Source organism: Periplaneta americana, chromosome 17 (genome assembly GCF_040183065.1).
Source record: "Periplaneta americana isolate PAMFEO1 chromosome 17, P.americana_PAMFEO1_priV1, whole genome shotgun sequence".
Taxonomy (NCBI): domain Eukaryota; kingdom Metazoa; phylum Arthropoda; class Insecta; order Blattodea; family Blattidae; genus Periplaneta; species Periplaneta americana.
The window spans coordinates 96,970,632-96,987,010 of NC_091133.1; the positions used below are offsets into that span (position 1 = coordinate 96,970,632).

The 16,379-nt window shown below is 30.7% G+C and overlaps 1 protein-coding gene across 1 annotated transcript in view; it reads right to left on the reverse strand.

Annotated features, from left to right (window-relative positions):
• The window catches only part of LOC138693193 (hemolymph lipopolysaccharide-binding protein-like), a 37,297-nt gene extending 22,343 nt beyond the window's left edge, over nt 1-14,954 (reverse strand). The window contains exons 1-3 of the mRNA XM_069816931.1: nt 14,901-14,954; nt 10,890-11,033; nt 5,744-5,867 (exon numbers count right to left, since the gene is read on the reverse strand). Of these exons, the coding sequence (XP_069673032.1) occupies nt 5,744-5,867; nt 10,890-11,015 (250 nt within the window). The 5' untranslated portion in view covers nt 11,016-11,033; nt 14,901-14,954. The remainder of the gene's footprint in view (nt 1-5,743; nt 5,868-10,889; nt 11,034-14,900) is intronic.
• Nucleotides 14,955-16,379: the final 1,425 nt, after the last annotated feature.

A 16,379-nucleotide genomic window follows, 5' to 3' on the forward strand; every position in this document is an offset into this window, starting at 1 on the left:
GGAAAATTTGACTATGGAAGACACTAAATTACGCACGAGAAATTGAAATAAATATGAAGTATATAGCCTTCATAACTTTTTACTATTAATATGCACTGTCTTTCAGTGGTATATTCTACTGTTTAAATAGCTACAACTCTGCGTCCATAGGTGACTTAAATTGCAAGTACATTGAAATTATGCACGAAATCAGGAAAATGAACCTAATGTTTTCAGAAAGTAGTTGAATTAAATTTTAATAAATATTTGCGTTATATTCATTCTTTCAATCCATTCATTCATTCATTCATTCATTCATTCATTCATCCATTCATCCATCCATTCATTCATTCATTCATTCATTCATTCATTCATTCATTCATTCATTCATTCATTCATTCATTCATTCATTCATTCATTCATTCACAGTGGATACAGGTAGATGGCAGATTGCCTTCGCTATATAGTCATAATTTTCTGAGAGAAAGGGGCGCGTATATACTAAAAATCTTTAGTAAATATTTCACATTACATATACAAATTTGACTATAGAGCTTAAAAGCGTAAAAAATAGTTACGTATCAAAGGTTTATAGACTTAAAATCATGTTTAATACATGTTATGTAGGCATCTCTTCATGCAGAGGTTGGTGAGATATCATTGTTAAAGTTATAAAAGTCAGTCTTGCTGAGGTTGGCACAACTCCGTCCACTAATCTTGCTACTCTCTATTTCGTGATATTATAAACGATGCTGTCTCTTGAGAATGTTCTGTATCTGCCCTAGTCGCCTTTTAAACTGCTTCTACTTTAGACAATGACACTACTTCTCCTTCGTACGTAGAACCTGACTTTAGTGATATAGTACAACTCCGACATACTTAAACTTGTGGTATTTTTATCAACATTCACTGATGTCAAAACAGTGTTTAAATAAAGTACACTGAAACACTGTAGTTGACAGTATAAAATATAAAATCCATAAAAGTCCATAGATGTAAATTCTAAGGAGATTTGTAACTAGGTTTTAAAAGAAAATTCGTTGTCAGTGTGTGACATTGAAATAATACTCAAGATATTGTTGGTAAATTTTTTATTATAAAATTTATAGAATTTGGTGGCTATAATTCAAGCAATTTTTATGACGTTACGTTACCAGTTTTCAAAAGTAAAATCTGATAGCTAGAAGCTGATTTTTAAATAAAACTCACAGACGAAGTTGTTGATTTCTGATTTAAAATTCAGGGAAGTTGAAATTTAAATATATTAAGTATGGTTAATCGGAGGTGATAGTTAATGGCCGGTGCTTTATCTTTCACTGTTATTGTAGACATAATAATGTGACATCAAAAACTTTTGTGCGAAATCGTGCGTATTTGCTTGCTCTCCGCACACAACCAATACGCGGTAAGTGTGAAATACCACATTCAGTATTCCCAACGTAACATATAACAATTTCCCTATTCTTACCGCTTAAGCGTCATATTCATTTTACTGCTTTAGGCTTTTAACATATTATTTTTAAAGACGTTCAATATAGTAATAATTCTAAATTGGAAACTTACCACTGCAATTTTACCTAAATTGCAATGTTAATTATTGTTTTTAAATATTTGCAAATATTAAGTAAACTCTACAACACCACAATAGTAATATACGTTACAAGAGCGGTATGTTAACGTTTTCATGGTCGAGGAAAAGATTGAAAAAGCAAAACGTAGTTGAGTTTTTTAATTTCCGAGAACATGAAAACAAACATACCGCTCGTGTATCGTACATTATTTTGTGACGAATTTCTAAGTAGTTGTAATGAAATCTCCATGTTGGTTTCTGTTTAATGACGCCAACTTCGGAACACCAAAATATCTTTCTTCAACATTGTTGCTGTAAAATGTTTTCTGTGTTTACTATACTCCATCAGGCCGTGATATACGTCTGCTTTTTTTCCCCCAGTCTATAAATGCAAACTTAAAACAAACGGTAAGGTTATGTAATAATTTATTTTTCATTTTAATATTTTAACAATATTATTTATATAACATATTGCAGTAATAACATCGGCATCTGGAATCTTGTTGATTTTTTCACGGCTTCCTTAATGTAACTTGTATCAGGAATGCAATAAGTTTCGTGGAGTAGTAGACTTTACTTAATTTTTGCATTTAAAAACAATAATTAACATTGCAATTTAGGTGAAATTGCAGTGGTAAGTTTCCAATTTATAATTATTACTATGTTAAACGTCTCTAAAAATAATATGTTAAAAGCCTAAAGCAGTAAAATGAATGTCGCGTTTAAGCGGTAAGAAGAGGGAAATTGTTATGTGTGTTACGTTGGGAATACTGAATGTGGTATTTCACACTTACCGCGTATTGGTTCTGTGCGGAAAACAAGCAAATACTCACGATCTCGCACAAAAGTTACTGCATTTGTAATGCAAGTAACATTAAGGAAGCCGTGAAAATATCAACAAGATTCCAGACTCATCATAGACTGGGGGAAAAAAAAGACAGACGTATATCACGGCCTGCTGGAGTATATTTAACACAGAAAACATTTTATAGGAACAATGTTGAAGATAGATATATTTGTTTTCTAAAGTTGCCGCCATTGAACAGAAACCAAGATGGAGATTTCATTTCAACTAATTATAAATTCCTCTTTCAGGTATGTAATGAACGATCTTCGCACAAAATAATGTACGATACATGAGTGGTATGTTAGTTTTCATGTTCTCGGAAATTAAAAAAGCTCAACTACGTTTTGCTTTTTCAATCTTTTCCTCGAACATGAAAACGTCAACATACCGCCCTTGTAACGCATATTACTATTTCCTTGCACTTTTAACTACGTCCTGATTGTGCCTATGCAATGTAAAATAACTGTGGCAACTAAAACTTACGATTAAGGAAAGCCTGCATGGTATAGTAAAAACAAGGTACAATAAAAATGTACCGTAAGGAAAAAGTTTTTGATGTCACTGTATTATAAATGTTTGTGACTGATATTGTAATGAAACAATGGAGTTTGTGGCTAATATTTTTGTCACAGAAGTTGATAACATATCATTAATATAAAATTCTTGAAGTTAGTTATGGTTACCTATTTTGTAAATAAAACTGGAGGGTCGTGTCTGAATTATTTTTATACAAAACTCATACTGTTAACGGCTAATAATTTAAATAAAATCCATTGTGATTTATTAATATGTTTTTTCTGCCATCGTCCATAAAGTTGCATTTTATCCACTGTTATCAGTGCCTAAAGTGAGCCTTTGAAACACTAGTGCATTGCTATTCATTTTACACACTACCAAAGAAATATAATATTCAATAAACAAACTTCATTTAGTAAGAAATTACCTCGATCTTTCATTACTTAAATATTACACGTGACACAATTAAGTAACAAATTTAACATTCATATCAAAATTGTATCCCTTATTATTCTGAAGTTACATGGATTAGCCACTCATTGTAACCTGTTCCTAACCCATTTGTTGAGTATATGGCCAGTTTAAACGGCCATGAAATCGAGATCATGAATGAAACAGGCTGTCATTCCATGAATAGTTACTTCCTAATGATTCTGAGTTCAGATGGCTATGATATTATGATCTTATAATCTCTTCAACTTGAAACATTTATTTAATGCCAATGTGTCCTATCGTAGAAAAAACATTGTATGACGCACATTCATCATCTTTTTGACTCGTGTGTTTGTGAAACTCGGCTTCGTTCGTTTTTTGAGCTTTCAAATAAAGTTATATAGGTCGATGGCTGACTTTATTTACTTTCTTAACTGATATTTTACGTAAATAAAAATTCATCAAATTTAGTAAATCATTTTTAATGAAATTAATACAGTTTGGTCATTGACTTTTTCTTCACAAATTCGTGGAGAATAGTCACTAATTTCAAAACATTGATCATGAAGATCGGAGGCTGATTTTTAAATTAAACTCACGGAAGTTTGAACTGATATTTGCTACGAAAGTCGTGAAGGAAAGCGGACGATTTAAGTAAAAAATTATAGAGTCTCCAACTTAAACATTCCCTGAAAAAATCAGTATACTTTACAAAGTCCCTTGTATTACTTCTAAACATATTGTGTACATAGTCTAGCTGCTAATTCTGCTAGCCTTTTCTGTTAATAGTAACCTGCCACTTTTCGTTTTTAGTCTTGGTGTAATTAAAAACATTAATTACCTATATTCGTTCTTACTCTAAAGAACTTCCATATAATTCGTTCCACACTAACGCTTTCTACTTCACACCACCATACCACGACGATCGTTGTGTTCGAAATTTCTAGACATGTAATACACTTGCTTAGGTGAAGGTCACATTCTTGCGGTGTAATTACTCTAGGCTGTTCCACTCATTGCCGGAATGCAATAACTTTAATAATTGTAGACAAGATTGCCAATATATCTTTTTGCACAATTAAAGTCAGTACTAACTGAAGAGGTGGACAAATTCAAATATCTTGGAGCAACAGTAACAAATATATAAATGACACTCGGGAGGAAATTAAACGGAAAAAATAAATATTGGAAACACCTACTGTTATTCGGCTGAAAAGCTTTTGTCATCCAGTCTGCTCTCAAAAAAGAAAAAACTGAAAATTAAAATTTATAAAACAGTTATATTGCCGGTTGTTCCGTAAGTATGGTTGTGAAACTTGGACTCTTACTTTGAGAATGGAACAGAGGTTAAGGGTGTTGGAGAATAAGTTGCTTAGGAAAATATTTGGGGCTAAGAGGAATGAAGTTACACGAGAATGGAAAATAATTACACAACGCAGAACTACACGCATTGTATTCTTGACCTGAAATAACTAGGAAAATTAAATCCAGACGTTTGAGATGGGCAGGGCATGTAGCACACATGGAGAAATCCAGAAATGCATATAAGGCGGGTTAGTTGGGAATCCGGAGGTAAAAAGACCTTCGGGGAGACCGAGTCGTAGCTGGGATGATAATATTAAAATGGATTTGAGGGAAGTGGGATATGATGGTAGGGATGGATTAATCTTGCACAGGATAGGAACCGATGTCGGGCTTATGTGAAGGCGGAAATGAACCCCCGGGTTTTCTAAAAGCCATTTGTAAGTAAGTTCTACTAACGTCAATTATTAAATATTGGAAATGCCTGCTATTATTCGGTTGAGAAGCTTTTGCCATATAGTCTGCTTTAAAGAAAAACTGAAAGTTAAAATTTATAAAACTGTTATATTACCGATTGTTGTGTATGGTTATGAAAGTTGAACTCTCACTATGAAAGAGGAATAGAGGTTAGGGTGTTTGAGAATAAGATGCTTAGGAAAATATTTGGGGCTAAGAGGGATGAACTTACAGAAGAATGGAGAAAGTTACACAACGCAGAACTGCACGCATTGTATTCTTCACCTGTCATAATTAGGAACATTAAATCCAGACGTTTGAGATGGGCAGGACATGTAGCACGTATGGGTGAATCCAGAAATATGTATAGAGTGTTAGTTGGGAGACCTGAGTGAAAAGGACCTTAGGGGAGGCCGAGACGTAGATGAAAGGATAACATTACAATGGATTTGAGGGAGGTGGGATATGATGGTAGAGACAGGATTGATGTTGCACAGAATAGGGACCGATATTTATATCATTTTTATTTACGAAAGGATGCACGTTGTGTAAGAGGAAATGATAGTGAAGAAGTAGGCCTACATAGGCAGAATCTAATGACCGGATTTATCGTATTTGAGAACGAGAAAAGAAACTGTTACCTGATATTGTAGCTGAAATCTTGAATACTTCGATACCTTCGCACGTCGTTGTGGACTTGGTGACGTTAACATCAACAGGTTCTAAATTTCTCATCCCTTTTCGTGTCTTCTGGTCCAAATTCACCTGAATTATATAGTAATAGTAGTAATGATAGTTCTGCTAAAGGTAGTAAGAGTAGTATTAGTGGTATTTATTCCAAATTTATAAAGCTCTATTTTACATTGAGTATAATTATTAAGGATATAGTTTTGAGCAGCCGTGGCGAAAACGTGACTCGCGAGCACATTGTGGCTCGCAATGATTGCTATGCATTTGTCTTGCTTTCTACCTCCCCCAACTCCCACCCCCTCACGCATTGGAGTCGAACTCCTTTCCATTTGTATTTGTCTCTGACCTGCGAGAGGCATATCGTCGCAATATCTCTCTCGAAACCATGTACCTCTACAAAAACGAAAGTTTCAAGTAGGATGGGAGGACACATTTTTTTTTGCTACCATTATAATGAGAATATTAAATGTATGATTTGTTCACAAATATTACGAGGAAAACGGTTGTATAACATAAAACGGCATTATACTACATGTTACTAATGAAACATTAAAAGGCTTATTTATTTATTTATTTATTTATTTATTTATTTAACCTGGTAGAGATAAGGCCATCAGGCCTTCTCTTCCCCTCTACCAGGGGATTACAACTACAATATAAAGAATAAAATTATAATTATAATTACAATTAAGGTTGTGTTATTATTATTATTATTATTATTATTATTATATTATCATCTCTGTATGTCAGTCCTTTTTCAGCAAATGTACGAATAATGCGGTTAGATCTTCAATTTAAACTCACAGATTTAAAATGTGATGTTAAATGAAAGCTAGATGTAAGGACTTGACAAATGTTGAACTTTCTAAATCTTTGCCAAAAAATAAATATCCGAAGCTTCGTTATTCCGCTTGCCATGTTGCTAGAACATATGTTTGTGAAAAATTATTTTCAACAATGAAAATAGTAAAAACCAAATTTAGATCACGACTGATAGACAAATACCTTCGTGATCAACTACGACTGGCAGTAACTGACATAATTCCTGATTTTGAAAATCTGTCGCAGAGACATTCTGAAGACAGTTAATTTTGGTTGTGATAATGTGTCCTATGTTTTCTTATTAATTTCTTTCTTCGTTACACTTACTACAATATTATTTTGTAACCTTGTACTGTATAAAATTATATTTAAGTGCTTCACTTAAGGAAAATGAAAATCCGTTAATAAGTCAGACAGTTGCTTCACTTCCCCTTCGGGTGTCCGTTTCCCTCCATAGGTGCTACGCACGTTGCATGCTACACAGTGGCACGGTGCACGATCACATTTTCGCCACGGCTGGTTTAGAGTTTAGACTAATTATAACAAATAAACATATGCATACAATAATTTTAAAGTCTTCAATAAATAAGGTGTATGGACTTAATGAAGAATTTGTAGCAGCAGTTCTTTTAAAAAGAGTAAATATAGGTATTGTGCAGTAAGGGATTGTCTTTCTTTATAAGATACAGGATAGATGCTAAACTGACTCGATATCCCCATAGAAGTACTTCGATTCTTCTGTAGTGTTAATTTTCAATCGTTCAAAATAATCTTGAAATTAGCCATAACCATATATAAATTGTACACTAATAAAGCTTTGAGAGTTTACTTCGCATTTCATTCATTCGTAGACTTGAGGCAAAAATATTTTTTTAGGAAGTAAACTTTTATTATTGATGTTGCCTAAGAATTTAAAATGGAAATAGCCATGGCAAAAAATAAAACGATAGCCTTTAAAGATACATACCCAGTTATATCGAAAATAACTCTCGATAACGTGACTTTCTGGGCAAGGCATAGATGATCCGGAATATATGCAGCAGAAATGACATTCCTCATTGTCATTCAATAGCTCGCTACTCAAAATTTAAAAGGAAAAGAAAATGGAGATATCCGAGAGGAATTATAAATAGAATCAACTCATGAAATAATAAACGAAAACAGGAAGAACTGGCGACAAATTTGAGACAGAATGACGGAAATGAGAATTTCTAAATTATACTTAAAATACCAAAGTAAAAGCAGAAGAAACATAGACAGGCCAAAGAAGAGATGGTTCGAACAAAATGGAGGACGAACAGATTCAGTTTTCCAACCCGTGAAGAAGACGAAGAAGAAGAAGAAGAATAAAAGAACAATAATAATAATAATGGAATACTGAAAATAACAAATGAATGGTCAATTTGCAAAACGACTAAAGTCCCTAGAAGTAGTTTTGAGAAAATTAAAGAAAACTGTTTTTGGCCTCGCTGAACCATAATATTGTTACAATATAATTTTTTATGCTCGACCATGACGAAATGTAGTAATTATAAACCTGGTAGCAGACCTTTAATGCATGTCTTTAAAGTACACCTACTCATTAAAGGTCAGGTCTTTCAGCCAATGACGACTCAGGTTACAACTGTTCAGCCAATGACAGGTCAGCTTTCTACCGTTATAAAACCGCAGATATCGATTATTCTCGGATATGCAATCGAAAGAGAATTAGCGAAAAGTCACGGAGGCTGGAAATCCATTACTGTCGCAGAAGGTTATGTTCTGTTACTATAATAATTAGCATTAATTGTAAATAATATTCAAATAAATTCAATTTGTCATCTCGTTTTTCAACGTCTAATTTAATTTCAATGTTATCTCTGTAGGTTCTTATGGTCTAGCAAGGTCAATGTGAACATCTGTTCCTCGGAAAAAATCAACTCTCACAACATACGGGACATTGGTAAAGGTCAGATACAAAGAAAATTAATAATATCAAGTTAGAAATATAGTCGAGCATAAACTTACAGTCGTATGAAACTCGCCTATAATGGTAATTAAGAAGCTCGTATGAAAATTATGAAACTCGCTTGCGCTCGTTTCATAAATATCCATACTCACTTCTTAATTACCTTCATTATAGGCTCGTTGCATAATGTACTATTATATGTCAGAGATATGCAAGAGAAATAGTTTTAGTATAAAAATTCATACTTTTGTACTCTTCTTCAGGTCGTAAAAAATCGAATTATCTTCAGGACTTAAGTTGTTCTGCAAATTAACTTCAATCCTGCATCATAATTATTAGGTTACTGACACATAAACATGTTTAATTAAATGTATTTAACTTATATCAAAATTATAAAATAACCTTATTACAATTATTGAACAACATTATTTTGAACAATTTGTTAATCATAAGAACACACACCTCTGATGGAGAAAAGTATGATGGTGTAGAAATGTTTCAGCACTTATTGCCATTAAGAATTTGATTAGTGTGGTTCTTATTTTGTCCCGGACAACTGTCGCAAAACAACCACAGTTATTATTATACTGGATGAATTTACAGTTACAGTTATTGAAGTAATGTGCAGGAGAAAATGACATACCTCATTAAGACTTTTCTTGGCTTGTCCCTCATGGTAGACACAAAAGGACATTTCACTAATTTTATTGCTGTGCACAGAGAAAGCTGGGACGGTAAGCTGGCGATAGTAGTACATATCCTGAACTGGTGTTTAGACAAGCATACATTTTTCATGTAGTCAAATGTGACAGCAAAAAAATCCTCTCTCTCGATGCTTAACTTGGTTCCATTTTGCAATACTTTTTACTTCAGCTACAAGTTTAGCACGATTACTGAGCATATTGCTTTTCATTTTCATGCTCTGTTCTTCAAACGTAATAAATTTTCTCAACTAAAGAATTACCAATGACAAGAGACAAAAAAAGAGACAAAAAAACATTTTGTCAGCTTATTGTATGACTAAAATTACTTATTATGTAAGTTTCTTCAGTACTGTACAAGCAAAACAACTTAAGTCCAGGACTAAAGTCGTTTTACCCCTTAACCAAATATTCTGCTGCTAAGAAAAACTATACAAATGTCGTGGATGAAAGTCATTCTGCTACTAAACCATGTCCATTGCAACAGTAACATAATCATGCTCTCAACTCAAATCTCCCAAAATGTGGATTTAAGTCGTTTTGCAAATTCACCATTCAAATATATTAATAACAATATAGTAGTAATAATTAATATTATTAATTAAGAGTATGCCACTAGGAAAGTCCAGGAAAACAGAGAGGGTTTGGAACTGAACGGGTTACATCAGCTGCTTGTCTATGCGGCTGACGTGAATATGTTAGTAGAAAATCCACAAACGATTAGGGAAAACACGGGAATTTTACTGGAAGCAAGTAAAGAGATAGGTTTGGAAGTAAATCCCGAAAAGACAAAGTATATGATTATGTCTCGTGACGAGAATATTGTACGAAATGGAAATATAAAAATTGTAAATTTATCTTTTGAAGAGGTGGAGAAGTTCAAATATCTGGGAGCAACAGTAACAAATATAAATGATATTCGGGAGAAAATTAAACGCAGAATAAATATGGGAAATGCCTGTTATTATTCGGTTGAGAAACTTTTATCATCCAGTCTGCTGTCGAAAAATCTGAAAGTTAGAATTTATAAAACAGTTATATTATCGGTTGTTCTGTATGGTTGTGAAACTTGGACTCTCACTTTGAGAGAGGAACAGAGATTAAGGGTGTTTGAGAATAAGGTGCTTAGGAAAATATTTGGGGTTAAGAGGGATGAAATTACAGGAGAATGGAGAAAGTTACACAACACAGAACTGCACGCATTGTATTCTTCATCTGACATAATTAGGAACATTGAATCCAGACGTTTGAGATGGGCAGGGCATGTAGCACGTATGGGCGAATCCAGAAATGCATATAGAGTGTTAGTTGGGAGGCCGGAGGGGAAAAGACCTTTGGGGAGGCCGAGACGTAGATGGGAAGATAATATTAAAATGGATTTGAAGGAGGTGGGATATGATGATAGAGAATGGATTAATCTTGCTCGGGATAGGAACCAATGGCGGGCCTATGTGAGGGAGGCAATGAACCTCCGGGTTCCTTAAAAGCCAATAAGTAAGTAAGTATTATATTTAATAATTATTATGATAATGATAATGAGAATAATAGTACTAATAATGAAAATAACAATAACAATAATGTAACAACAAAGGTGGTAAATTCAGTATACTTCATGGATTCGTTAACCTGCGCGATCCAGTGCCCCGTATGGTTGAGGCGACTCGTGATGGAGAACTGCAAGTCGGAGGTTTCGTTGCATTGCGAGGCCGCAAATGAGAAGATTCCTGCACACCACAGTGCGTAAAGCCACATTCCTTTGTAATATGAGATCTGAAAGTGACAAGTTGGAATATTAGTCTGGTCTGGAATCTACGAATAATAAGCATTTTATTCATTCCTGCGCGTATGTAATTCCGGATTTAAAAATCAAATACCGCGAAGAACCGTTTCCATAACAACGAAACCACATGCTCATTGAGATGGAGATGATGTTCTTCATATACCACTAGTGAGGGAGTGATGTCACAGGGATTCCTGGCTCTTTCGTGTACTCGTACGCCCTTGCAAGAAACACATACCGGTAATCAAATTAAGTGTGAGTTCATGCAAGATAGAGAACGTCTTGTACCAGGAGAAAATTTGTACCAATAATGTTGGATTCCATGAGTGTCCCAGACCTTCTCATACCACTTGGAAAATGTAAACAACTGAAGACTGGAATAAAAACCACAACTCTCACAAAATTAATTTTCAGCTACTGAATGTCTGTCTCAGAGGCATAAATAAATAAATAAATAAATAAATAAATAAATAAATAAATAAATAAATAAATAAATAAATAAATAAATAAATAAATAAATAAATAAATAAATAAATAAATAAATAAATAAATAAATAAATAAATAAATAAATAAATAAATAAATAAATAAATAAATAAATAAATAAATAAATAAATAAATAAATAAATAAATAAATAAATAAATAAATAAATAAATAAATAAATAAATAAATAAATAAATAAATAAATAAATAAATAAATAAATAAATAAATAAATAAATAAATAAATAAATAAATAAATAAATAAATAAATAAATAAATAAATAAATAAATAAATAAATAAATAAATAAATAAATAAATAAATAAATAAATAAATAAATAAATAAATAAATAAATAAATAAATAAATAAATAAATAAATAAATAAATAAATAAATAAATAAATAAATAAATAAATAAATAAATAAATAAATAAATAAATAAATAAATAAATAAATAAATAAATAAATAAATAAATAAATAAATAAATAAATAAATAAATAAATAAATAAATAAATAAATAAATAAATAAATAAATAAATAAATAAATAAATAAATAAATAAATAAATAAATAAATAAATAAATAAATAAATAAATAAATAAATAAATAAATAAATAAATAAATAAATAAATAAATAAATAAATAAATAAATAAATAAATAAATAAATAAATAAATAAATAAATAAATAAATAAATAAATAAATAAATAAATAAATAAATAAATAAATAAATAAATAAATAAATAAATAAATAAATAAATAAATAAATAAATAAATAAATAAATAAATAAATAAATAAATAAATAAATAAATAAATAAATAAATAAATAAATAAATAAATAAATAAATAAATAAATAAATAAATAAATAAATAAATAAATAAATAAATAAATAAATAAATAAATAAATAAATAAATAAATAAATAAATAAATAAATAAATAAATAAATAAATAAATAAATAAATAAATAAATAAATAAATAAATAAATAAATAAATAAATAAATAAATAAATAAATAAATAAATAAATAAATAAATAAATAAATAAATAAGCACATAAATAAATAAGCACATAAATAAATAAGCACATAAATAAATAAGCACATAAATAAATAAGCACATGAATAAATGAATGAATGAATAAATGAATGAATGAATAAATGAATAAATGAATAAATGAATAAATGAATAAATAAATAAATGAATAAATAAATAAAAACATAAATACATAAATATATAAATAAATAAATATATATATAAATAAATATATATAAATATATATATAAATAAATATATATAAATAAATAAACAAATCAATAAATAAACAAACAAATAAATAAATAAATAAATAAATAAAAGAGTAATAAAAATGTAAATAAGTAAATTAAGTAAATAAGTTAAATAAATAAATGAGTACATAAATAAATAAATAAATAAATAAATGAGTAAATAAGTAAATAAATAAATGAGTAAATACCCGTAATTAAATAGGTGTATGAATGATTAAATAAGTAAATAAATGAATGACTGAAATAAGAAATAATAGAGAAATAGATAAAAATAAATAGGAAAGTAGATAATAATTAAATAAATAAAAAATAAATATATAACAAATTGGTAAATAAATAAATTGATAAATAAATACATTGATAAGTAAATGCATAGATTGATAATTAATAAAATAAAATTAATTAATTAATTAATTAATTAATTAATTAAGTAGTAGATTTGTTTCGAAATTATTTAGGTATACTTAAAACGCGTACAAAAATGAGAATTCATTACATTTTAATATTTGCTAATGGAGACGCAAGAGTTAAGTAGAAGAAAGAACTGAAAATATTCTAGTTGTTTGAAGCAGTACCTATATTTTACCCAGTACTGTATTTTAGGTTTATTTAGTATAATTACACAAAAATAAAATAATAATATTCATTCGGTACAGTGATTTCCTAATTCATCAATATCATAGGATTAAATTAACTATTTTGTTCTCCTCGATTACGCCCGTGTATAGACTTGTAGCAAAACGAAAACTTTTAAACAGCGCTTAAAATAAAAAGCTGTATTACATGAATTCAACACATCTAATATCTGTATACACTTCGTTTCTGGAATCTGTGAAGTAAATCGATGAATTTTGGTGGAGCTTATTACAAGAGAATTAACGGAGCCTATCTGTGCCTGAGTGTATTGCGGGTTGCATCGGCTTACGGCCGCTAAGGGGTAAGATGCGCTTGACAAGATGATAATCAGGGGTGACATTTTAGAAGCATGTCTTCAAGCAAAGCTTTCAATTGGACTGGCCTCCTCCACTCACCACTTGCGCAAAGGACTTGCTTCGGTTCCTATACTCCACAGATTCCAGAAACGCAGTATAGATATCCTAGTAATGTTGCTCATCATAAAATTAGGTATTACGTAAACTGTGGGTATTTGACGAAAACGGATTTAATTTTTTGCGGAGAGCATGAAAAAGTAATTCAAAATGACTCTTTGTCATGTAAAGCGCTAAAACATAGCAACCCTGAGTTACTGAATAAACTTACATTCCCAGGAATAGCGTTCTTTCGAGTAATACATTTGTTTTATTTGTTTATTATACTGTGTCTTTTGGCAACCTTTACTGAAAGGTAGCTACCCTTGTGGGATTTATATACCAAGAATCTGGGCTATTTTTAATATATTATATTCTTTTTATATTATATATACATATATATATATATATTTACTTGTTAATTAATTTATTTATTTAGCTATTTATTTATTTATTCAGTTAGCTACTTCGTTATTTAGTTATTTATTTAGGTATTTATTTGTTTGTTTGTTTAGTTATTTATTTATTTTTTATTTATTTATTTAGCTATTTATTTCTTTATTTACTTATTTATTTAGTTATTTTTTATTTTTTTACTTATTTATTTATTTAGTTATTTATTATTTATTCATTTATTTATTTATTCATTTAGTTAGTTAATTAGTTAGTTAGTTAGTTAGCTAGTTATTTAGTTAGTTATTTTGTTAGTTATTTAGTTATTTATTCAATTACTTATTTATTTATTTATTTATTTACTTATTTAGTTATTTATTTCGGTATTTGTTTGTTTGTTATTAATTAATTAATTAATTCATTCATTCATTCTTTCATTGATTTTTTTATTTATTTAGTACTCTTATTTGATGATATTGTACTTCCTTCTGTTACACCCTCTAGTTCATACATAAAAGCGCTTGTCTTGATAATAGCAGCTATATTAATTTCAATAAATAACAAAATTCTTGTCTCACTATTAACACTAGGCCACAACCATCAGTGTTTCGTATTTAAAATTTGTTTAGTGTATCTAGTTGACGATAATTTCTACATCCCATTACTTACCAACTCCCTGAATTTCGTGATTCTTAATGTCCTCGCAGAGTGTTTGTTGTTTTGATTCGGACGTTGACTGATGCATTCCGCAGGAGCTCCGGTTTATATAGTGCTGGACACACGCAATCTCAAGATTATTTGTGTTAATGTAGCAGCTGCTGCAGGTGTCTAAATAAATTACATCAATAGGCAATCCTTGAAGAAAACGGAATTCCTAACCTTAGAGCTTCACAAAGTACTGCCCCGTGTCACTTTACAGTAATCACACGAATAGGCAGCACTATATATCTTCGTGAAACATGACTACCCTGTTCTGAAAGCTAGGAGCCCTCTCCTTGGAATAGCGATTAGCATGATGGTCAGTGGTTCATAAGTTCAAAACCCGCACAAAGGCGATGGAATTTTAACGGTATAAGGAATACAGCATGTTAAAGTATACATACTTACTGGCTTTTAAGGAACCCGGAGGTTCATTGCCGCCCTCACATAAGCCCGCCATTGGTCCCGATCCCGAGAAAGATTAATCCATCATCATCATATCCCATCTCCCTCAAATCCATTTTAATATTATTTTGCCATCTACGTCTCGGCCTCCCTAAAGGTCTTTTTCCCTCCGGCCTCCCAACCAACACTCTATATGCATTTCTGGATTCGCCCATACGTGCTACATGTCCTGCCCATCTCAAATGTCTGGATTTAATGTTCCTAATTATGTCAGTTGAAGAATACAATGCGTGAAGTTCTGCATTGTGTAACTTTCTCCAGTCTCCTGTAACTTCATCCCTCTTAGCCCCAAATATTTTCCTAAGCACCTTATTCTCAAACACCCTTAATCTGTGTTCCTCTCTCAAAGTGAGAGTCCAAGATTCACAACCATACAGAACAACCGATAATATAACTGTTTTATAAATTCTAACTTTCGGATTTTTCGACAGCAGACTGGATGATAAAAGTTTCTCAACCGAATAATAATAGGCATTTCCCATATTTATTCTGTGTTTAATTTCCTCCCGAGTATCATTTATATTTGTTACTGTTGCTCCCAGATATTTGAACTTCTCCACCTCCTCAAAAGATAAATTTCCAATTTTTATACTTCCATTTCGTACAATATTCTCGTCACGAGACATAATCATATATATTGTCTTTTCGGGATTTACTTCCAAACCTATCTCTTTACTTGCTTCCAGTAAAATTCCCGTGTTTTTCCTAATCGTTTGTGGATTTTCTCCTACCATATTCACGTCATCCGCATAGACAAGTAGCTGATGTAACCCGTTCAATTCCAAACCCTCTCTGTTATCCTGGACTTTCCTAATGGCATACTCTGGACTAGAGCAAAGTTAAAAAGTAAAGGTGATAGTGCATCCCCTTGCTTTAGCCCACAGTGAATTGGAAACGCATCTGACAGAAACTGACCTATATGAACTCTACTGTATGTTTCACTGAGACACATTTTAATTAATCGAGTTAGTTTCTTGGGAATAC